The sequence below is a fragment of the Ruditapes philippinarum genome, unplaced genomic scaffold (genome assembly GCF_026571515.1).
Source record: "Ruditapes philippinarum isolate M1 unplaced genomic scaffold, ASM2657151v2 ctg719_1_1_1_1, whole genome shotgun sequence".
In the NCBI taxonomy this organism is placed as follows: domain Eukaryota; kingdom Metazoa; phylum Mollusca; class Bivalvia; order Venerida; family Veneridae; genus Ruditapes; species Ruditapes philippinarum.
This window is the reverse complement of record NW_026861463.1, coordinates 449,926-473,646: the sequence shown is the minus strand read 5'-3', so window position 1 is coordinate 473,646 and position 23,721 is coordinate 449,926. Positions and strand designations below refer to the sequence as shown.

At 33.3% G+C, this 23,721-nt stretch overlaps 4 protein-coding genes across 4 annotated transcripts; 1 reads left to right on the top strand and 3 right to left on the bottom strand.

Annotated features, from left to right (window-relative positions):
• Nucleotides 1–1,887: 1,887 nt before the first annotated feature.
• LOC132715682 (uncharacterized) lies at nucleotides 1,888–4,568 on the top strand. Its single transcript, XM_060698732.1, has 4 exons — nucleotides 1,888–2,069; nucleotides 2,591–2,767; nucleotides 3,006–3,140; nucleotides 3,459–4,568. Exons 1-4 carry the CDS (start codon nucleotides 1,979–1,981, stop codon nucleotides 3,632–3,634), a joined length of 579 nt encoding a protein of 192 aa, XP_060554715.1. The 5' UTR covers nucleotides 1,888–1,978; the 3' UTR covers nucleotides 3,635–4,568.
• A 684-nt stretch (nucleotides 4,569–5,252) lies between these two features.
• LOC132715700 (ADP-ribosylation factor-like) lies at nucleotides 5,253–9,773 on the bottom strand. Its single transcript, XM_060698763.1, has 4 exons — nucleotides 9,007–9,773; nucleotides 8,301–8,477; nucleotides 7,107–7,241; nucleotides 5,253–6,476 (listed from the first exon to the last, which is right to left on the bottom strand). The coding sequence occupies exons 1-4, from the start codon at nucleotides 9,068–9,070 to the stop codon at nucleotides 6,319–6,321; spliced, it is 534 nt and encodes a 177-aa protein (XP_060554746.1). The 5' UTR covers nucleotides 9,071–9,773; the 3' UTR covers nucleotides 5,253–6,318.
• Nucleotides 9,774–11,636: 1,863 nt separating this feature from the next.
• On the bottom strand, nucleotides 11,637–13,851 carry LOC132715681 (neuroligin-4, Y-linked-like). Its single transcript, XM_060698731.1, has 2 exons — nucleotides 12,196–13,851; nucleotides 11,637–11,851 (listed from the first exon to the last, which is right to left on the bottom strand). Exons 1-2 carry the CDS (start codon nucleotides 13,782–13,784, stop codon nucleotides 11,656–11,658), a joined length of 1,785 nt encoding a protein of 594 aa, XP_060554714.1. The 5' UTR covers nucleotides 13,785–13,851; the 3' UTR covers nucleotides 11,637–11,655.
• Nucleotides 13,852–16,382: 2,531 nt separating this feature from the next.
• On the bottom strand, nucleotides 16,383–20,716 carry LOC132715699 (tartrate-resistant acid phosphatase type 5-like). The gene is made up of 5 exons (XM_060698762.1): nucleotides 20,059–20,716; nucleotides 19,708–19,832; nucleotides 18,495–18,692; nucleotides 17,563–17,710; nucleotides 16,383–16,844 (listed from the first exon to the last, which is right to left on the bottom strand). Exons 1-5 carry the CDS (start codon nucleotides 20,356–20,358, stop codon nucleotides 16,602–16,604), a joined length of 1,014 nt encoding a protein of 337 aa, XP_060554745.1. The 5' UTR covers nucleotides 20,359–20,716; the 3' UTR covers nucleotides 16,383–16,601.
• Nucleotides 20,717–23,721: the final 3,005 nt, after the last annotated feature.

Below are 23,721 nucleotides of genomic sequence, written 5' to 3'. Positions count from 1 at the left end.
GAGTCGAACCTTTCATAAGCACTATCCCTAATTTAAGACTTCAGGTGTAAAACGTGTCATTTCATTTTCTTATCAAAACAATTAATGCATTAGTTATTAATATATTTTTTAGTTATATGGCCCAGTAAAATAAGATGTATGAACTTATCAGGTTATATTAAGTTATATTTCAATCAACCGTTTGTACCGGGCCTTTTAACCTGTCAAAAAGTTTCTAAGAGTGCTTTCTTTGATCAAAATAAAGATAATAATAAAAATTAATTCATAAACTGGTAACGCTTGTGTATATGTATATATCGTTAATGTAAACATTACAAGGTCTCAATGCGGTATTATATACGTTGATGTATATCTGATATAAACTATCTGAATTAGAATTAAGAATACACATTTATCGAATGGTATTCTTTTAAATAAATTATGAACTTTTTGTGGCTTAACATTAGTAAAATGAAATGTCAGAGGCAATGATTTCATGATACAAGGTAACTGGTCAAAATCACTAAATTATGAATAAAAACTTAATAGTTCCATGGCGATCCGACTAAAATTTCATTTCTGCGTTAACTTTTTTTTTCCAGATATGGATATATATGATATATTAAAAATCTGGATAAAGTGTGATCCCTCGGAAGCAATAATCACAACAAAATTACATGAAAATTGCAGACTCAGTTTGATTGAGTCTGTGCACGAGGGATAATGAAAAAGTGCAACATCCCTCAAGCCCCCTACCATCAGCCTGAGCGGTACTCAATTTTCAACACTGAAAAGTGTTGAAATCAATGAACCCGAAGGACCAGAAAAATAAAAAAATATATAATAAAAGCACGGAATGAACGATAAATAAATAAAATAAATAATTAAATAAATAAATAAATAAATAAATAAATAAATAAATAAATAAATAAAAACTATTTATCAGTTCAAATTCATATCATTTTTGTCAGATTCTATTTCTCTTTATATACATACGTATGACGTGTCGATTGACGCAGCGATTGTCGATATTCGAATTGACTACAGAAAAATTAGCTAATCAGTATCATCTTATGAAAATCCTTATTTAAAAAAAATCCTTAAACAAATTTTGAGTTCTTGTGGCTTAAAAGCCTTCATCATTTGTTTTTTTGGGAGCGGGTGGCCTAGTGGTTAAGGTTTCTGCCTCTCAACCCAGAGATCATGAGTTCGAGCCCTACTCGGGTCACGACCATGTTTCTTCATACGACACCAGTACTGGTTGGTTCCAGGAAGCGGACTCGAAAGTGATTAATATAAGTTGCAAGAACTTGTTTCGCAATCGAGCTTAAATAAATATGTTCAATAAACATCAAAGTATGGTTAAACTACTTGCACTAGATATCACGCATAGTAGAGAAAAAAGAAAACAACTTAAAAAATATTGAATATTTCACAACGATCATTTGAACATATTAAAGCCTCCATTTAAAACAAAGATATTTGAAACAATTCAAGTACATGCACTTTTAGAATACAAGCAAGTACTCAATTTGTTTCAAACTTATATTTTTGTTATTTTCTCCAAGTGATTCAAGAATATATCATTTTTGTTTAAATACAGACAAAACAGATTATAATTATGTGATAAAGCGCGGGGTTACGGCACGTGTTTTTTGTTTACATTTACACCGTCATAATAATCCGATATCCTAAAATAGCAATACAGTTTTCGGATCTATATATATCCATCCAATCAAAATGTACTATTGAATATTGACGATATTTTCTCCACGCTGGCACCGCTTACGTTGTGTGAAATGACCAAAGAAATGAAATGTAAATTATTGCATGTGTCCAGCGAAACGTTAGATGTCCATATCCACCCTATATAAATCAAGACCCGTGTTTGATCTGATATTATTAAATAAAAATTTCAAGCAGGATACGCATTAACTAAATTAAACTAATATTCACTGAACAGACTCTGTTACGCGCTTACTTGAATAACAACGGCACAATGGGTTTGTTTTTGTCGAAAATAGGTAAATTGTTCGAGGATTGGGGCACAACGCAGGCAAGGATTGTTATGCTAGGGTTAGATGCTGCAGGTACGATTTCTTTTATTCCATTAAATAATCTTTATTTTATCATTTAATTCATTATAAATCAGTGCATGCATTTTACAATGTTGGTTTTTATACACCGTGAATTATTGTTTAAAAACATTATATTTCGATCATTGCTAATTTAGTAATTTTGTATAATGAACTTATAATACTTTGAAATTAAATCTGTCCATTGTTAATCAAAGAGATTAAAATACACTTTGTATACATATTTACATTGAGCGCATGCAGTCTCGCTGGGCTAGCTGCACCTAGATCTTCGAGTATCAGAAGTCCGTTTTTTATAGACTGTTGTGTATGACTTATTGGGACAACACTCGAATATGTCTTATATTAATAGGAATTTATAGAAATATATTTTTTCTCTTGTATTGACTTTTGTGTCTGTTATTGACCAATTTCCTTGGATTCATTGCCAACATTTTGTTTTAAAAGTAACAGGGAAGTAAAATATTTCTTCATTAACTATATTGCCTAGAACAAGTTATATCTTTTTTTCAAAGGTAAAACAACTGTTCTGTATAAAATCAAACTGAACGAGACCGTGTCAACTATTCCAACGATAGGGTTCAACGTGGAGACTGTAACACCCGTTAAGGGCCTCTCATTTACGGTATGGGACGTTGGCGGACAGGATAAAATCAGACCTCTGTGGAAGCACTACTTTCAAAACGTTGACGGTATAAAACTTTCTTATTTTTTCAATATATTTATGTTCAAGTTTTTATTTAAATACTATTTCTTTTGAAAAAAGGGTACCATAATTTATTCTCTGAAAATGTAGATATATTTAAAAAAAAAAGAGTAAAAAAGTGATCTGAAAGCTTTTAGTCAAAAGCTCAATTTTATCAGAATTGTTGATAAAATAGCATTGTATTAATTCTTAAACTGATCCGTTTTTCTGTTTTGCTATTGCAGGTCTTGTTTATGTTGTTGATAGCGCAGATCGGGAACGAATGTATGAGGCCCGGGAAGAGTTGTTCAGTATTGTTGACAATGACGAAATGAGGGGCGTCCCTGTGTGTATAATTGCCAATAAACAAGATTTGCCTAGTACGTTTTACACATTTTTTCTTGATTACTGATTTGAGTTGGCATACACGTTAACTTTTGATAAAGAGAGAAATGAATTTCATATATATGTATATATTTGCTATGACATTAAAATGGATTAATGTTCATGACAAAAATACAGTGTCAGGCAAACCTGAAAATTTGTAAAGTCTGGCATGTTTTTTTTTAATTTTATCATTCTGATATATAAAATTTCTAAGAATTCGACTGAAAATCGAAATTTAGTGCGATAAAATAGCCCGATTTGAGTAAACGATAAACTGTAATAATGAAAATGTTTCTTTTGCCGTTTTACAGACGCTCTTAGTTCATCTAGTGTTGTAGATCAACTGAATTTACATAAACTGAGCAACCGGAAGTGGTATGTCCAAGCTGCGTGCGCAACTAACGGAGATGGCATTTACGAGGGAATGCACCAACTTGCTTCAATGGTTAAAGAGTTTAAAAAAGAAAAAAGTAGAGGAGCATACTGAGTTAACACAGACAATTGAATGTTTACACATCAAATATCATTTTGGATCGTCAAGAGTGATGCACGCGCAAGCGCACATGACACATATAGATTCATTTTTCAAAATCATACACGTGTGTGCAATAAGAAATAAGTGATATTAAGGACGAAATTGACTGCCATATATCTGCTGTATTATGTGGTAGATTTTAATCAAAGTATTTGTGTTTCTGATTCAACCATTGAATCTTTCAGCTCTGCTTTGAATTTGGGACAGTCCATTGTAACTTTAACAGTGAGATCACTGTTTCTGCACAACCAGTGTCTTTTTAAAACTACACGGATGTGCAGGCTTGCTATTTAGAACTATTTATTGTTTTTAAGAAATTTATGGATAAAAAGTAAAGTCTAGGAGCCAAAAATGTAGAGCCTTGTTAAAGTTTACGGTTAGTCAGACTGGCCACGATCTATGCTTTGACTCTTTGAGCGTTGTGCTGCGAAGACAAACAAATAGTGTCCATCCCTGTATGTTGCTATTTTTGCCCTTGAGTTGGTAAAGAAAGTTTTTTGGGCTAATCTTAAAAAGGAAAAAAGTTTTAGAGCGTTTTCCTAAGTTTTGATCCTTCAATAAAAATTTGTAGTTTTTTTTATCTTCTATGTAATATCCGAATGCTAGTACTCTGTGGAGAGTAATTATCTCCCTTCATGCGCCGAAAAGTTGCGCAAAAAATACCGACAACATCTTTAAAATCATTATAAATTAGGCGATGTAAATTAAAATAATGATTCATGGAATTCATGAAATTATCTAATGTTTTGATAATGAACGTGATCATTTTAAGTTTGAATTAAATCAGTCCGTACATGTATATATGTAAATAAAATGTTCTTATTTATAATGCATATTGAAATGCATGTATATTTTTGTAAATATTATTATTTAACATGTTTTCATATTATACTATGTCTTATAATCTATTTTATCTGTGATAAACTGTTATTTGATATTGTTATTTTTATTTAATAAATTTTTCTATGGAAAATATTGTCTGTTATAATATCACTGTTCAAACACGCCAGGAAATCCGAAAAGTTAAAGCCAATTCAACGGTAGGTTTGAAAATCAGCTTACATTGAAATCAAGATAGTGTTTTATACATGTATATAAAATAAGGGACTACAAAGCAATGTATGACGACACTTTCAAATCTAGATGAAGTACATGTATATGAAGACTGACTTGGCTATATACTTCCGGCATATGCTGTAAATATTGGAATCAGCAACCAAACCAAATCATATTATTACACCTCACTTTTTTCGTAATGTTAATTTCTCATAGGCCTCTGGGAGTTATTTTTACTGTTAATGCAAGTGTACCACGTGACTAAGAATTTTGTAGTATTCTGGTCACGTGGTTTATTTTCTAAATAAAATGGCCGCCATTTCTCTCTCGATTCATTCTTACTTTCGACGATAGGGCCTAGGGCATCATCAAAGTAACTATGACTCTCGTCAAATTTAGTTCTTTGCACCTTAGAGTTCTTTTCGCGTATAAAATATCTTTTTGATGAATAGTCAAAAAGTAAACATCCGTTTTCAACGGAAGTTATTGTATTTAACAATTTTAACCAGTGAAACGTTACAGATAGAGTTGGTGGACATACATCTGTAGGATATCACCGTTATTTTGTAAATGCACTTTGTCAAAAACCGTGCGAGGAATATTCTGGATACAGAAGGATCAGATTTCACAGATCATAACCTTATAAATGGGTTAGTGTTTTGTTTTCTAAATAAAACACAGCTTATTGTATGTTTATGACTGGTAGATAAAAGAATAAAAGAAAAACAGCTTCTCAAGTAGGCCTACTGTACACTTAAAACTTGCAAGGTAAGGACAATTTAGTTATTGCTACTCTTGGTTTATTTTTGTTACAGTTAGATTTAGTTTACAAATTCAGATCATCACAGTATTTGTTCGGGGTAATAAAATAAATAACACATGGTTTTGTGGGTAACAATATAAATATCATCCCTCGTAAAAATACGATGATATTTTTACTGTTACCAACAAACCCATGTACGTGTTATTTATATATTACTAGTAGCTAGAAAGATGGCACACTAGCTCCTTAAACCAGGCATTGTAGGTTTGAGTCCTACCCGGGACTATCTTTAATCAGGACACCAGTACATGTGTACTAGTTTCTTCCGGGAAGCAGACCCTAGAACATGTTGGAATATCTTCCTTTTCGGCTAAATGGTCCATTCACTTTCATAATATCTTCCCTTTTGGCTAAATGGCATATTCACTTTCGGAAAATTTTCCTTTTTGCATGAAAATATATTCCTTTTTTGGCTAATTGGTACACTCATTGTTGGAATATCTTCCTTTTATGCCAATCATACATTCACTGACTACCTTTATAACCGACTTCAAGAATTTTGTTAGTATTTAAAAAGTAAAGCTACAATTAGATTTCCTTTATATTTTGCTCTTTATGCGACTATTTGCTGTAGTTATGTTCGTAGGCAGGATACATGTTGTCTTTATTACTCTTATTGAAGACTAGGCCTCTTATTAAAGTGTACAGATTTTAGAACCCGGCCACAGCTCAATCGCATCTTAACGTCAAACTTCGGTTAAGAACTATATAATAATTGATAAAAGCCGAGATGTTCCTATGGCACTTTGCTTCACGCTTATTTCCTTAAGTTTTTAATCAATGTCGCCATCATCTCAACGCCCTCAAAAACTCCTTCCGAAGTAACAGCGCTAGCACCTTGTACATGCCAGGAATGACAGTGTCCGAGATCGTTTAAACCCATTCGTTCGGAGATTTCACTTGGTTTTAAAGCACCTAAATAGCAAATGGAATATTAAGTTAAAATCAATTAAGCGATATTGTAACTAACGGATTTACTCACTTCTTAAACGAATTAAGCATTGGAGAAGAAAGATTAAGTTATAGCATCCAAGTGAAAATGTCATCTATATTATTACTCTAAACCAAAAGGATACTAATTTCTTTGAGTGAAGAAAATATATATTTCTCAATAAGCTGATAAGATTAATAGTTTATTAATTTATTTGGTTGAGTTTTACGTCATACCCACACAGTTTAGGTTATATGGCGGCTTTCCAGCTTTACTGGCCCCAGGCACGAAAGGGTACCTGAGTAGAACCACTGACGTTCAGTAATTTTTCACTTGAGAAGAATCCGAAGACATTTGCGCGGCTTGATTCAAGTGGTTTGAGGTTAACGACCTTAACCACTGGGGCACGGATGCTCCAATACAGTGTATATAGAAATTAATTAAATATTAATAATCTTACTATATATATTAACCTCGATTTACTATGATACTAAACATATGGAGGAGAAACATGTAACACATGCACTTGGAAAAACCTCGCAATAATTTTAAATACGGAACGAAAATTTGGAGAAGCCAACAATGAAAATGCAATGAGCAAGAAGTGAACTTACCTGGTAAATCTTGCTTGTTTGCAATAATTACAACAGGGACACCTTTCATGTTTTCATTGTTTAAGGTATTAAACAACACTTCTCGAGCTTCTGACAGTCTCTCCACATTTGTGCTGTCAACAACATACAACAACCCTAAAACAACAACAATAACATCAACATGATATGGTAGATCAGTGAAACCACAAAAAAATACGACAGAACAAAACAGAATTTCATAATGACTTCTAATGCGTGATCCTGTAAAGTAATCATGGTCATTCATAAAGACCTAAATGGAATGATTTGCACAAGCACACAACCATACCGACGAACACAAATAAACTTTGATGATGATTAGTAGGGGGGGGGGGGGTGGGGGACGGTGGTGTAATCTCAGTTGGGGTTCGAAGGAGAGTGTGAGGGGTGTCTTTAAGTACGGTTTCCTGACATTTACTATACACATTTTTAAAAATTTACTTCTAGGAGCTTTGGGAAGGAGCGCATCCTGGGTCAGCCTCAGCCATGTCCCAAAACTAGCCAACGTTTTGTTTTATCTTTTGTTAATATAAAACACCCATATCTAATTCGCCTGTGTGATGGAGAACTTTACTAAAACTAAAACATACTTATGATCAACAATACATTATCACATCCTCTTATGTATTCAAACTGTTTTAATAGCAAACTTTTTTTATCTCCTTACATCTGTAACATTTCCTATGTCCAGTAAATATGTCCTATAGCTGTTTAAGGCGTTACAATCGCCCCTTTTCAGCCCTTTCCGTCAGTCTTCGATAAGGATATAGATAAAAGCCGAGAATGTTCCAATCAATGGCGTTATTGTGGTTGCCTAAGTACGGCTTGAATCCACGAACCAGGGATGGAGAGTTGGATATCATTGTAACTAGGATACTAGGCCACCCATAGAATTACAATTGTCAAACATAGAATGCTATTAGTTAAAATAAATTGCTGTGAAGTTGAACTGTATTTGTTATATATTTAAAAATTTAACTATTATAATGGTGACTGACCAGTTACTGATAACGATACATGTTTAGGATGAAATAAATGAACTAGAATAAAATATAAAACTTAAAAATACAACTTAACATTAACCATTCTCACTTGGATATGTAGAAAATAATAAAACCTAAATTATCAACTCGATTCGCAACAAGCAAGAGAGAAGAAAAAAAGTAAGAAATTTACCATCCGCTCCGCTTATATAATGGTGCCACAACGATCTTAAATTTTTCTGACCGCCAATATCCCATACAACAAAACTGACGTCACCCGCTACTTTTACAGTCTCTACATTAAATCCAATCGTTGGAACTGTTGTTAAAATCTCCCCAAGCCGGATTTTGTACAGAAGTGTGGTTTTCCCTAGAAAATGGAATAAATAGCAGCAACGAAAACAATTACATCATCATCATCATCATCATCATCATCATCACCACAATCACCACCACCATCATCATCATCATCATCATCATCATCATCATCATCATCATCATCATCATCATCATCATCATCATCATCATCATCATCATCATCATCACCACAATCACCACCACCATCATCATCATCATCATCATCACCACCACCATCATCATCATCATCATCATCATCATCATCATCATCATCATCATCATCATCATCATCACCACAATCACCACCACCATCATCATCATCATCATCACCATCACCATCATCATCATCATCACCATCACAAAATTGTTCAGTTATGATGGAGAAATAAGTTGAAACATTACCTCGTACACCTTTTTACTTTCGTTTTCGATGTTTTGAGGGGCTATTTCCCGTGAACGCTGTACAACAGTGATTTTACTCAAATGGAAAGTTAGCCTTTTATATTAATTATTTTTATTTAACAAAACTTAAAAATAATCACCTGCATCATCTAAGCCAAGCATCAATATCTTTTTGCTCTCACTAACAGAAGAACAGACTCCCATTGTTTCCAAAACAGAAAAGCGTTGTATATCTCTAACTTAAATTACACCTGACAAAATTGACCAGGCTATGTTTAAAAGGTAATTACACTATAGAAGTGGAATATGTACAATAAACCAATATAAATATTAAGAGTGTATTTAAAAAATCACCCGATATTTGGTGATTACTTAATGGTTAATGCATATAGGATTTATCATTCTATATATACAGCAAATACATGTATATTTTAGACATGGTATAATTATAGCAAAATAGTATAAGCCGCATTTTAGATCGACATATAGAACTGCTATTGTAGAACAGTGTTCAATATTTACCGGTTAAATCGTTATTAAAGGCCCATTATGTCTCAGAACTGCTATTATTTTTATTTCTCAAAACATTTCTATTTTTAGTTTCTTGTTACAGTTTCGAAAAAAAAACCTCATTTGCCACATAGATGAATCTTTTATTTAGTTTGCTCTGTTTGCAATGGGTAAAATCATAGTGAAATGGTATTTTGTATGGAAGTCAAATTACTACTTTGTTTACATTTGGCTAAAGTAAGTTTATGGGCTAATCTATAAAAGGCATACGTTTTAACGGCGTTTTCTAGAGTTTTGATCCTTCAATAAAAAATTATTATATTTCTTTAGATAATATCCGAATCCTAGTTTTCTACCTTCATTTTGGAGAGTAACTATCTCCCTTAATGCGCCGAAAAGTTGCTTAATAATAATAATAATAATAATAATAATAATATAATAATAATAATAATAATAATAATAATAATTAATAATAATAATAATAATAATAATAATAATAATAATAATAATAATAATAATAATAATAATAATAATAATAATAATAATAATAATAATAATAATAATAATAATAATAATAATAATAATTAATAATAATAATAATAATAATAATTATAATAATTATAATAAAAATAATTATAAACTACAGACAACGCATTTAAAATCACTAAAATTGAGTCGACGTAAATTAATATTAGAAACATTTTATAATGATTCATGAAATTCTTGAAATTATCTATGTTATAATGTTTCATGTTTCTGTCTTATTCGGTTATTCCATGACCAAGTTAACTGTTAGGTAGCCACACCACCCTCATGTCAATATGTTGGTTCTATTAAACGGAACATGGCTTTTTTGGTATGTTTAATTAATGCCTGTCAACAGTCTCACTTATTCGTTTGTGTAAAGTCATTTGTCATAACCCCTCCAGCAAGGACATGAATGTCAGCCATTGTAAAACACTTTAAACCACTCTAAACTTAACAGCTATATTAACTATTGAGGTGTGAAAATTCAATTGTATTACTCAATTTCTTGTTTACTAATGTGATAATGTATATAGGGACTTCCAAAACAGTTAAAAATCAGAGCGGGCGCTGTGGTGCAGTGGTAACACTCTGTGACTACAAGTCTAGGGATTGCGAGTTCGATTCCCCGCTACTCCACTAAAATTACCAACAATATAATAGAAATTAAAATTGATTAATAAAACTACTCAAACACTAAACTGACACACATGACAATACACACACACACTGACATACAGTTCACTACTCACACATGTATACACATGGCATAACTCACACAATGACACACAAAAGACTACTCACATACACTGACACACAGGACTCTACTCATACAGTGACACACAGAACACTAATCACACACGGAACACTACTCATACACTGACACACAGAACACTACTCACACATGGACACACAAAAGACTACTCATATACAGTGACAAACAGACACTACTCATACAGTGACACACAGGACACTACTCACACACGGACACACAGGACACTACACACACACACAAGACACAGTGCACACAGACAAACAGGATTCTCCTCACACACGGACACACGGAACATTACCCATACATTGACACACAGAAAACTAATCACACACAGACACACAAAACACTACTCACACACTGACATAGGACACAGAGACAAACAGGTCACTACTCACACACAGACACACATGTATCAACTCACAACGTGACAAACAGGTCACTACTCACACATGACACTACTCACACACAGATCTACTCATACAGTTACATACAGGACACTACTCACACACGGACATACAGGACACTACTCATACATGACACACGGGACACTACGGACACACAGGACACTACTCAGACACACAAGAGACTTCTCACACATTGACACAGGGCACACAGACAAACAGGACACTACTCACACACGGACACACAAGACACTACTCACACACTGCCACAGGATACACAGACAAACAGGTAACAACTCACATCGTGACAAACAGGTCACTACTCACACAGGACACTTACTCACACACAGACACACAGGTCACTACTCACACACAGATATTGTTGAATTCTTGAAGTTAATAAGGGACTTCCGTATGTTGAAGTCGTGAATTCACACAGTTAAAATTGGAAATTCATTGAAGATGAAATCAGGAATTCATGAAGTTAAAATGCCCTTACCAGTCTTTCATAGAAAATAATGTAGATTGTTTCACTATAGCAAATGTCAGAAAATAAATATTAATTATGAATATAAGATTTAATGTGATCCAAGTGTTTGGAGAGATGGTACTAAATCATTCCAGAATTGAGCAGCCTTAGCGGCAAGTCTAGTCTTTGCCGAGTGTGACCCCATGTTTGGTGTGATTTCGAGATATTGTTCCGCCATTGTTGTGAACTGAGGCCAGTGTAGATTACTATATATAGCTTCCAAATTGATCGGTTTGTTTGGATTTCTGAAAGAAAAGTGTTCGTTATTATAGAAATAAGTCGATGTAAATATAAAAATTGGGAATCCTTTTTCAATAGCAGGCTAACAATTTTTTCATGAAACTGTGAATATATGTATATATATTTTCATCATTTATACATGTATGATGTACGTAACGCTGACTGGGTACCACAGAAATTAACAATGAAATCCGCACAATAATTGATATTTAAATGATTTAAGTGCATTTTTACGGTAACCTAAAAAATGATTTCCTTTTAAATATGCACAAAAGACACAGCATGTTCTTTTACAATCATTGTAAGACATACAATGTAGTTCTGTTGAAAATCAAAATTAAGCGCTTACCCCGTTTTCGCAAAGTTACTCCACATCGCCATTGTTGCCTTGGACACCTTATGTTGTTCTGCAGTAACATTTGCGGGATTCGCCCCAAACGGCAGCAATAAGGCAGCTGGAAATCCAAATACGAAACCAAGCTCGTCCGCATGTCCGGCACTTTCTTCGTCCTTAAGCATCGGAGGTATTGGAAGAAATTCCATCACATATGCGGTTGAAAATTGATACATAAACGTTGAAGTGTTTCCATTTGCATGCGCTCTTGCTGTTGACACAGATGGTGCATTCAGACTTAAGTCGGTTGCTATATTTATCAAATTTTGTAAACGCCGAGTTAGATTGTTACGGTCATCCCAAGCGGTGTATTCAAATCTAATAGCTTCTAGCACAGCTTTATTCGGAATTTCTCCGAGAGATACTGCAGCTGCTATAGGCATAATGATATGTTCAAACTGCTCTGACGTCACATTAAAGTAATCAGTCAATGGACCATATGAAGACTCGTTGATATACTCCAGAAAATTTGTGATAAAAACATTTCCATCCAATTTATTCGCACCTATCATCAAATCTACATTTTTGAAAGATGGGAATTTTGAATTTACTAAAGGATCAGCCATTTCGTTCAGAAGATGGTCTTGTTTTGTAACCACAAAGACTCCGTCAAAAACAGGGACCCATGTGTTGTTAACCAAATTCACAGGCAAAAAAGACTGGAAACTTTCTGTGACAGTTTTCATATGATCTGATGATTTGTTTCGTAGGCATTGGAGCAGAAGAGAGGAGCTCACGTAATTACAACCCGCATATTTCGCAAAGGCCGTGGACACCTTGTAATTTGAATCAAAACGGTTAACACCCCACGCAGCAATTGTACCACTCTGTGCAATGGCGCGCTGAAACAAGCCATCGTTTCCAGGGTAAACAGTTTGATAAATCACACTACTACCACCAGCTGATTCCCCGAATATTGTGATTTTAGACCTGTCGCCGCCAAATGCAGCAATATTCTCAGAAACCCATTCTATAGCTAAACGCTGGTCCCACAATCCGAAATTTCCCGGAGCTTCGGCATCTTTGGTTGACAGAAATCCTAAAGGACCAATGCGGTAATTCATCGCAACCACTATAACATCAGCATAGGCGCCGATGATACTACCGTCATAAATGTCTGAAAATCCTAGATCGAACCCGCCGCCATGAATATATACCATTACAGGTTTTAACACGGTCGACGATGACATCATTGGCGCGTATATATTTAGAAAAAGACAATCTTCCGATGTGGTCAGACCAAACATAGCAACGTTTGGCTGAGGGCAAATAGGTCCAAAATTAGTTGCCATAAAAGGCGTCACAGGAAGTGCGTTCATCATTTCCGGTTTCCGAAATCGTCGATCACCAACCGGTGCTTTTGCATAAGGAATTCCTAAAAACTTCCTAATTTCGACATTTTTACCTTCGTAGTTTACTGTCACTAACTGTCCATGAATTTCTCCATACTTTGTCTGTATAATTGGAACTCCGACCGAAACAACAAAAGTGTGAACAGCGGCAAGTAAGGAAAAACTCACATAACAATAGAAAAACGTAGACATTTCCCCCGCCTATTATTTTAGAAACCATGTAAAGCAGTGTAAGTTATATGTAAGAGATAAGGTATGAAGAAATCGGAAGAGCGATTGTACATGTATTTCGTTATCTAGCGTTTTTTGTTACTTTTGTTATCTTTGTGTAGAGTTGGCATGCAATTAAAGACATTCATTTATAAGGACATTAGAATTTACAAAAATCAATTTTGTTGAGATACTTATTATTTCTACATCTAAATCTTTTCTTTATTTATTGTTAGGAAATAATTGTCTAATTCTTCACAAGAGCCACCACCTACCAGGGTCATAGTCGACTTTCTCTCTTTTCCTAAAAACAAACACATAATAAGAATAATATTGTAGTAAAGTCTACTACTATTAAATAGTTTTCTTGTAACAAAAAAAATTCATATATCATATTTGACCTTCACGATCAATGTCAATTAAAAGTCTAGGTCATATTTGAATTAATCATTATGTCGGTTTTGTCATATGTGTTCTTTTGTCCAAGAATGAATCAGATCCATAAATAAATATCAAAGTTGTGACAATAGGAGCAAATCTCAGTAATTTGACCTTGAAGGTCATTGTCAATTAAAGGTCAAGTTCATAATTATCAGAATACTGGTTTTGTCATAAGTTTTCTTTTTTTCCAAGTATAAATCAAAGCCATAAATAAATAAAATAATGGCCAGTTAATTTGACTTAAATTTCAAGGTAAAATTAAGGTCCAAGTCAAGTTCAATTACATATTCTTTAATTTATTGTCCCAATGCTTGTTGTGTATGCGTAAAAAGACAATGCATTCATTATTTACAAAGTTATAGCCAATAATAGCAAAAAGCAAAGAAACTACATGGATTTACAAGCATTTGACCTTCAAGGCTTAGACAATTGATGAGTGAAGGTCAGAATTAATTTGGTCTACTTACAGGTCTTGTCCAACGAATTATTGGGTCAAAGTATGAAGACGATACATTCATAAAAAGCAAAGCTATAGCAAAAGTCAAGTACAATTCATTAATTTACCCTTCAGTGTCAAGGACATTGACAAGTAAAGGTCATGATTAATTTGATCTGTTTGTAGGTCGTGTCCAAAGGAAATGTGAGTCCAAGTATGAAGACAATCCATTTATAAAAAAAAACCCCACAAAGTTATAGTCAATTATAGCAAAAAACAATAAAAAAAACACAAACATTTGATATTGAAGGTCAATGTTCTTGATGAGTCAAGGTCAAGTTTAGTGGTCTTGTCCAAAAAGGATGCCGTGTCCAGCTTTGGAGACTTAAGCAATACCAAGATTTTTTTCTTTTGCATAAGTCGAGCTAAAATGAATACTAAATCTATATAATTAACTCATTTCTTAGGACCATTAGACAACCATTTTTTAAGCAGGAGTTTTAAAAATGAAATGCTTTATAGTTATAATAAAATATTATTAACTGGGAATGTGTATTGAGGACAGCCGGAAAGGACATTTTGTTAAGATAATAGAAGTTATATTTAGTATTCCGTTTATCAACCAAATATGCACGTACCTTATAAATGAATGAACTATGTCATTTTCCGAAAATAAAATGGGAATGTGACATGGTTCATACTTGGGTTTTATCAATATTTGAAACACTTGGAAATGGAAAATGTGCCAATTGTAGATCAATTCACGGGTTTACTGCGTGTTGTTTTTTTCCAAGCTGTCACCGTTTTTAACTCTATTGCACTTAATTTTGTTACATTCTTGTTGTGCTTCAAAACTGTTATGTTGTTATATGCGCTTTATTAACTATCAACATATTGTCATTATGTAGTCTGCAAAGTTCAATGCTCTGAAATGATAAGGGCAATGTTAAAATGTCTTACACTACTGCAAGGTAAAATTTATAAATGTGGTTAATAGATGTGTTTGATTGGTATGTTTTTACTCTAGATAATAAATAATACCGGTACATTCAATCATTCGAATTCTATTTAAATACTACGAATCGTCAAATCACATCCCTAGCGCAAAATCTATATATTGTATTTGTTGCACAAAAATACAGACATGGATATTTTCTTTCTTTAAGTTTATGTTACTCGTAAAGATAAAACAAACCACGTAAATTGTTTAACGTATTTCTAAGTGTTTGATAGACATCAGTTGCAAAACACATGTAATTCATACAGTATGAAGTAAATGTAAATGTACTTTATTTAGGTCAACTTGGTAACATATTATAATTTTTTTATAAACCAGTCTTTGTTACTTACAACATATGCGGCCAACACGTTAATAGACATAGATATAAACTTTTCATAGAGTTTAGCGTAATCAGCGGTAACTCAAATGGAATCAGTCATGCAATAGGTATTTTTAATGTGAATCACATGAAAAGCCATGTCAGACTGTGTTCCAATTACAAAGTTCATTCTTATTTTTCATTCGGCTGCGAAACAGCCCAGTCTTCTATGACTTTAAATAATGGGTATGATTTACTGCGGAATGACACGATTTATTTCGCGATTCCTCAATAAAAATGCAAGTACATAAACCTTTAATATACATAAGCTCTATTCTAAATTTCTTGCTTTGTTGCATAACGTTTTTATTCACATTTTCTTTCTTACAGGAAGTCAAACTGATTTTAGACCAGCCTTCGGTCGGAACAAATCCTCTACTTCCTGTCCTTCAAACACCCTTTTTATCTAGAATTGTATATGCTATAGAAATGGTTTTGCTCATGAAATTAGGATTTGTCCCACTCACGGAATCTTGCGGAGTTTGCCGAATTTATACGATGTATTGATAGATGGAAAATTCCACAAACAACAGATTCAAACGATTATTTTCGTGGGTCTAAGTTATAGTTGTATTTGACATCTCCATTACTGGCTACAAAAGATATTTTCAATCTTTTCTCAGTCACATCTACTAATGCAAATCCACCGATATGTTTTTTAGCAAAAAAGAATTTCAAGGATTCTTTTGGAACTGTGTCCTGATTGGTCATCAAGTCATCTGTCCAGGAGCCACTCCCAAGAACGAAATAGTCCATTTTCTGACCGCTTGTTCTCGTTTGTATGTGCTGCAAGAAGGAATGTGTCTGTTGGTTTCTTTAAAATAAATATCTCAATTTCATTCAGATCATTACGAGTATATTTTAGGAAAAAGTAAAAATTACTTCCTACATTGACAGCAGTATAAACGTCTCGATTATCCAATGACAAGCGTCGTTACAAACGTGCAGTATCATAAAACATGTACATATCATTATGTTTTAAATCCACTATGTACCCAATTTATTCATTATCAGAAAAACATGTATATAAAATAATCGCATCTCGTGAATTAATGTGAACAATCTAAGGTGCTTAAAGGCTAATTTTCCTAAAAAAATACTATCAATGCTATCGATTTACTAATTTTGATTTAATAGCACCGGATCGATTCTAAATAAAATGGAGTTTGAGCTTGACGAGGTAAGAGAATAGTCAAAATAAACACATTTACAGTTGTTAGTCTTTGAATATTGTGCTTCACAGAACATGTCAGTGTTACTTATGGCATGTGGTATAGTTCACGTAAATTTGTATTTTGTATGGAAGTTGAAATACTACTTCGTTTAAACATTAACGACCCACTAAACGTTCAGCGCTTCCTACTTCAGACATTTTTTCTAATCCATTATTAAACACATGTTTGATATTTCTAAAGAATAAAAAAGACGAACTTCTGAGGCATAATGTGCCTTTAAGGTACCCAATATTATAATTATGCAATTTTAATTGTTTATATACTAGTACCTGTAAGTTATGGTCGTGCCCGGATAAATAGGCTGTCACGTGGTACTTGTAAAGTAGAGGTTCGAGTCTCGAGTAGAGGCATTCTGTTGGCCCGTTGACACCGACCGAATAGACAGGGTAGTGTCCCCCAACCAGAAGAAAGTCACTTCTAAAATAGCATGTTATACAAAGTTTATATAGAGACTTACTCCGGAATTAAGAATATTTTGGATTTTCCTAGCCACTCCGTGGGTACAAAAACTTTTACAGTTGCAATTTCGAAAATAAGCGCAGTTTAGGAGTAAATATCGCGTTTGTGTAGGAATACGTAAGGAAGTACTGCACATGCAGTGTGAATCAATGTGATATACACCTCTATTTTTAGTAACATTTACGGATTTTTCTATCTTTGATGTCGGGACGTTTGGAACTTTGCACTCCGGATAACGTCAGTTATTAGGCACATTGAATTTACCGCAGAACATTTCAGCCACTGGATCGTACTGGTACGGAGCTATTATAACAGTTCTTATAGCAAAAATAATTTTTTCTTAAAATTGGTAATGTAACGCAAAAGAACTATTTTCAGACATTTTATTTCATAGAAAATTGAAAATTCCTCTCTCCGGTGCTGAAGGTTAATGACCTTTCACTGCAAGGAATTTTAACTAGTAAATGTTCCTTGGATTGGACATAATTTAATTTTGAACGAAACCTTATTTTCACTAGAGTAAGCCAATCTGTTTACTCTATAAAATAGCTCATTATAAGTTAATTGATACAACTTTCGGAACAGAAGGTAAGTATAAAAGACATAAACGTTATGCTTTATAGGCAGTGGTTTATATGTGTACTTGTATGGAGTTATCTGTACATAACATAGTATGCGTCAACATTTGCAACATGTGTTAAAACTTGACATACCCCAAAACGAATAACAAAAACCTGCTTACTTTGACTCTTTAAGAGTGCGTTCTAACCAAGACCACTGCAAGTTTGCATTATGCACGTTTTTTGGTCCCTTCAGACGCTTGCCGTATGGTGTATCATATGTATTGCCGCAAAGGATTGTGGTATCGATTAGCAATACATCCAAAACCTTATCGTCTGGTAGCATCCATGATTGTTTATAGTAAAAGTGCGGGAACATCCTTGATAAAATGAAATGTGTAAGTGTTAAAATAAATTTTTGTGTTGGTAAAATTGTTGGTGAAAGGCGTTTTGAAACATTAAGAATGAAAATCATTAAAACAAAGTTGTGAAAGGGATACTTTTCAAAGATACTGTGTACTACTTAAGTATTAAAGCAGCATGTATCTGCATTCATTCTTATTGTCAAAAATGCATTTAAAGTGAACAATCAAAGTAATTTATAATTTATTCTCTTATAACCAACTTAATTTACCATAAAGAGGTCGGTATGTGCAAAACTAACCATTACTGCGTTAGTCACGCTGTTGAAATATGAAGATAAATATTGCAAAATAAGTTAATTACTGCACATTACATAAAAATTATTTGAATATTTTTACTTTTCTAAAAAAATGCACATTTTCTCAAGATTGATTTTGTTAAAAAAAACTTTGGTTATTTGGTTCAACTGAAGGAATGCACATACATGTATTTATAAGAGGAAAACAGTTACGTCTGCACAACGAGGGTTGTTAAAAAGTTATAGGACTGCAGCTCAACTGATCACATTTTTTATTTAAACGTACACAATTTTACAAGAACATGTTCACTATCGATATACCGTGAAAGAAAGGAATACAAAATGTTTACAAGTAACATTTCTGTTCAAATGACAATGGGGGGGGGGGTGGGGGGGGGGGGGTGGGGGCGTGGGTTCGAAGCCAGTCGTACGCACAATAAATGACGTTCATGACGTCGTAAAATAAATTCAAGATGTAACAAGCGTCTTTCTTTCTGTCACTATTACCAGGCTTCATATGTGGAGATGAAGCGAGAAAATTAGCGACCCAAGTTCATTCCACTTAAAAAAACACAAAAACAAACAACAAAAAAACGCAGAAGATAGAAGATTCTGTGACAGTGACGTGAGGGACACCTGTTGAAATAGTTTTCAATATAAGAAAAGATAAGAAAAAATAATAAGAAAAAACAACAACAAAAACTACGCATAAAACACTGACATATTATATTTACCATCTAAAAGACGAACTTGAACGCCGTATTTGAGCCCTAACAGAACCATAATGATCGTGGTTACCAGCAATTATATACCACGGTATTTGTAACGATTCCTGGTTATAAACGTTCTCAAATGTCGTCTGCAAAAATATTTGAAATAAAGTTTTGTCTTTCCTTGTCTTTCTTCAAGACACTAAATAAAGCTTAAGGTAGAACGCGACACTTCGCAAACTTTCGAGTAGCGTCATGCAAAATATTGACCATACTTTACATTAGATTCCGTTTGCAATACAAATAAAAATAATGACTGAATAAAATGATATTTTACGCTTAAATTACGCTCTTATGATGACTGTTCTACCTCACCTCAAATCTGTCGCTTTTCCAACTGTAAATCCCAGTATCGTAAAAGTTGTCGCCAAGAGAAAGGACAAAACTGATATTCCTTTCACCCGCCGTCGTAGCCATTTGATTGGCCACATCAATTTGCATTGAAGTTGTGTACGGTGCATGTGGTGAGCCGCCCCAGTCCGCTAAAACGAGGATCTGTAAGGAGTCGCAGTTGTCTCGTGTAAGAGGAACACCTTTTACTGTGGGGTTGATATAAATATATATCAGTATTGAAGACGCACGTATCAAACTACGATTAAGCAATGAAGAAGACATTAAAATTTTTTATTGTAAACTTTTTTAAAGAAATTTTACGCTGGGATAGAAATGACGGTATAAGAAATTGAAAACATTTGATATCGAAGAAGGTGTTTTGTAACGTTCTCTTAGAAACACCATATTGTAAAATAGAAAAAAATGTCAAGTTAGTTTAAAACCTCAGAAATGTAAAGTAACGTTTTATTTTTCGTAGCAATGGCTAACATTTGTTTAATAGTTTAGTAATAATGGGTTTTTATTTGTTTGGGTCGTCAGACCAAACAAATAATGGTAGCGAAATTTCAGACTCTAATGCTGTTAATTGTAAGTGCCGAAAGTAGTCCGCTTTTTTGAAGCGGTTACTTCCCTTTATATGTAACACTTAGGCCGAAAAGTTCAGGGGAGATCACTTCGTAAATATGGTAACATGACAGGCGGATTAATTTTCAAGCAAAATAATTCCCGAATGGTCGAATATTTCTAATATTGTTTTATTCTTTATAGATATATACATGCTTATAATAAGCGCCATGATTATTTACACAAGTGTTAAACAACAGTTAGCGTTACAAACCCTAAATAGAATAATATGGTTTTCTTCAGGACATTAACAAAGAAATTCATCGTGGCCGAAGGGTTTCAGCGCTCGCTTAGGAAGGGAGAGGTATGAGTTCAAATCCCAGTTAAGGCAACTCATTTTTTTTCAAATTGTTTAAGTAGAATAAACATTGGATCTAATAGCAGTGTTGCAATTAATCTTTTAGCCATTCTACTACAATTAAAACGCTTGAAAGCATTGGTGGCACTATACAAAAACAAATTGTTTTATAATCTCACAACCTTCACCTTTCTGACATTCTGAGACCCAAACAAATTCAGCGCCTTCTGTGCTTTGAGTAAAACATGTAAGCAAAATGTACCCATAGTGATAAAGTGACTTCTATAAAAATACTAAATATTTATAAGGTCACTACTTGCCAAAATGCTTAAGAAGCGAATGATGATTAAGATATATGTACGAAAGACCGGTAGGCCATTACAACTTCATGAATTCTCGATTTCATCTTCATGAATTCACGGTTTCAACTTTTGAATTCACGAGTTCAACTTCGGGAATTCACGAATTCACGATTTCATCTTCATAAAGTTGAAGTTGAAATCGTGAATTCGTGAAGTTAAAATCGTGAATTGATAAAGATAAAATACACGGCGGAGGAAGTGTTACACGAAGGATGGAGTTCTTATGATAACTTGTTCAGGGGTTCTTGTGATAACTGTCACGTAGTTCGTCGTTAAACATCAGTATACATTACAAAAACACTCGTCAAAAATGGCTATTTTCATCTTTTAAAAATGAGTTTTAGGTGCTCAATTAAACTTAAATAATTAAGCTTGTCTTACATCTTGTATTTTGTGACAAAGCAAATTCATAGGCAATTTTTATCGCCTCTTGCTTAAAATCTGGTAGTTTTGAGTAAAATTTTCAAATTATTTGCCAATTCACATGTATTGACCTGTTTATTTCTGGTCTTTATCCTTGCCATACATAATTACCTATTAATTTTAATGCAAAATTGCAAACAAAAAGCACCGGCTAACAGATTTATACCCGATTTTTCAAATGTTCTGGAGTACTTGTGATAACTCTGAAGATGAAATCGGGAATTCATGAAGATGAAATGTCCCCATCGGTCTTTCGTACATATAGGCAATAAGTAATTATACTAATCTGTAATAGCGTCCCGAATAAAAATCTTTTGAGATATAAAAATATTTGCATTTGAAGCCTAATTGATTCAGAAAAAGTATATATTAGCTTATCGGTTGAAGTAGACAGAACTAAATGTGATCCTTTTACCCCTATCATAAAGATGAATACTTAAAGTATTTGAAAAATTTAAAATCATGCTATGGAAGAATTCATTGAAAAAAAAAATACTGTCGTTGGAATGATGGATAATGATTCAATCTAAAAATGAGATATGGGAAATATTAGTGTGACCAGACACACGTTATATAACAGAGATAATGAATCGTAGAAATGATGGTGGGAAAATGACAAAATAACCAGTTTAGAAAATGGTGCAATAAAAGAGCTTATCGATATAGAAAGAGATTCTTTAAAAGTACTTACGGTAGAAACAATTGCACACATCATAAAAAATGAAACACCGTTATATCCTTTCATAATGTCAAAAATGTCGGTATAAAAAAGAAGAAGAAAAAAAAAAGAAAAAAAAAGAAAACGAAATAAAAAAAACACCCACAACAAAACAACAAGAAGAACAACAACAAACAAAACAACTGTTTTGTTTTTAAAAAAATCAAACATCAATTTTAATGATATCTTTTGTGTGTGTGCCCCAACGCTGACACCAAATTTGATTTTATAATTAAACTGTCATTTATTGATTTGATATCAAAATCCTGTAATTATCTTGTTAACATTGTTACTCTAAAAAATTAACGAGCTTTAAAATTAAATCTTCTCTTGTTTCTCAATAAAAAATTATCATTAAACTTGAAACAGGTTTTTTTCATTTATGTATTTATTTATTTATTGTAATCTATACCTTGAGCAAATAAAGCCAGCAACACGGTAAAAACAATGACATCGTCCATGAATATTATGCCTAATTGGAAACTTCTCTAAAAAAATAATTTATTTACAGACAGCTGTGATCATAGCTCTCTACTTATATACACCGACACAACTGTGCCCGGTTTACTCAACGCTCAATATAATTATCCACGGTATATAGCCTGGGTTGTTTCAATGGAACGGCCTATATACATAAACTTACATATATTTAACACATACAATTTAACGCGTATTGTTGATTCAACGAAAGTGTTTAACACTTTTATGATCTTGTTAATAGCAACATCATCTTTCTTAAGGACGATGTGTTCAAAACAAAACCCGTTTACTTATAAACTTAAATCAAGGTATAAATGAAATAATTTTCACGAATAATATAAAACAGAATTATATTACTTGGTCCAAACTGGTGTCAATGCTCTGGTTAAATATGCGTGAATTGTAAACGTGCTTGGAACTATTATGTAGTGTGCAACAAACTTGCGTGTATATGCAAAACATATGTAGTGTGGAACCTGACAATAGAGAATATGTTAAACAAAAAAAATCGATAAAAATATGAGAATGCCGAAAACAATACGGGCATTTGATTTATAATAACTATTTATAATTTCATACAGTATTACTTATTAATCTACTAATTCAGGGGCTATAGGACGTAGAAAAAAGCATACAGTATTCTTATTCTTATGAAGACCATATAGGTTATTTAAATCCAAAACTGATTATTGCACTTAAACAACATTTTGGGATTCAACAGAATAATCACGTATGTTAAC

What these genes read in the sequence shown, in the direction of transcription:
- LOC132715682 (XM_060698732.1), top strand. Translation starts at nt 1,979, where the DNA reads ATGGGTTTGTTTTTGTCGAAAATAGGTAAATTGTTCGAGGATTGGGGC. An exon ending in GCTAGGGTTAGATGCTGCAG is followed by an intron (nt 2,070 to 2,590) that starts GTACGATTTCTT and finishes TTTTTTTCAAAG; the next exon opens with GTAAAACAACTGTTCTGTAT. An exon ending in CTACTTTCAAAACGTTGACG is followed by an intron (nt 2,768 to 3,005) that starts GTATAAAACTTT and finishes TTGCTATTGCAG; the next exon opens with GTCTTGTTTATGTTGTTGAT.
- LOC132715700 (XM_060698763.1), bottom strand. Translation starts at nt 9,070, where the DNA reads ATGGGAGTCTGTTCTTCTGTTAGTGAGAGCAAAAAGATATTGATGCTT. An exon ending in GCTTGGCTTAGATGATGCAG is followed by an intron (nt 8,478 to 9,006) that starts GTGATTATTTTT and finishes TCCATTTTCTAG; the next exon opens with GGAAAACCACACTTCTGTAC. An exon ending in AAACAAGCAAGATTTACCAG is followed by an intron (nt 6,477 to 7,106) that starts GTAAGTTCACTT and finishes TTTGCTATTTAG; the next exon opens with GTGCTTTAAAACCAAGTGAA.
- LOC132715681 (XM_060698731.1), bottom strand. Translation starts at nt 13,784, where the DNA reads ATGTCTACGTTTTTCTATTGTTATGTGAGTTTTTCCTTACTTGCCGCT. An exon ending in AGTAACTTTGCGAAAACGGG is followed by an intron (nt 11,852 to 12,195) that starts GTAAGCGCTTAA and finishes CTTTTCTTTCAG; the next exon opens with AAATCCAAACAAACCGATCA.
- LOC132715699 (XM_060698762.1), bottom strand. Translation starts at nt 20,358, where the DNA reads ATGTCTTCTTCATTGCTTAATCGTAGTTTGATACGTGCGTCTTCAATA. An exon ending in TCAAGTTCGTCTTTTAGATG is followed by an intron (nt 18,693 to 19,707) that starts GTAAATATAATA and finishes CATTTTATCAAG; the next exon opens with GATGTTCCCGCACTTTTACT. An exon ending in GGCACGACCATAACTTACAG is followed by an intron (nt 16,845 to 17,562) that starts GTACTAGTATAT and finishes TCCTTCTTGCAG; the next exon opens with CACATACAAACGAGAACAAG.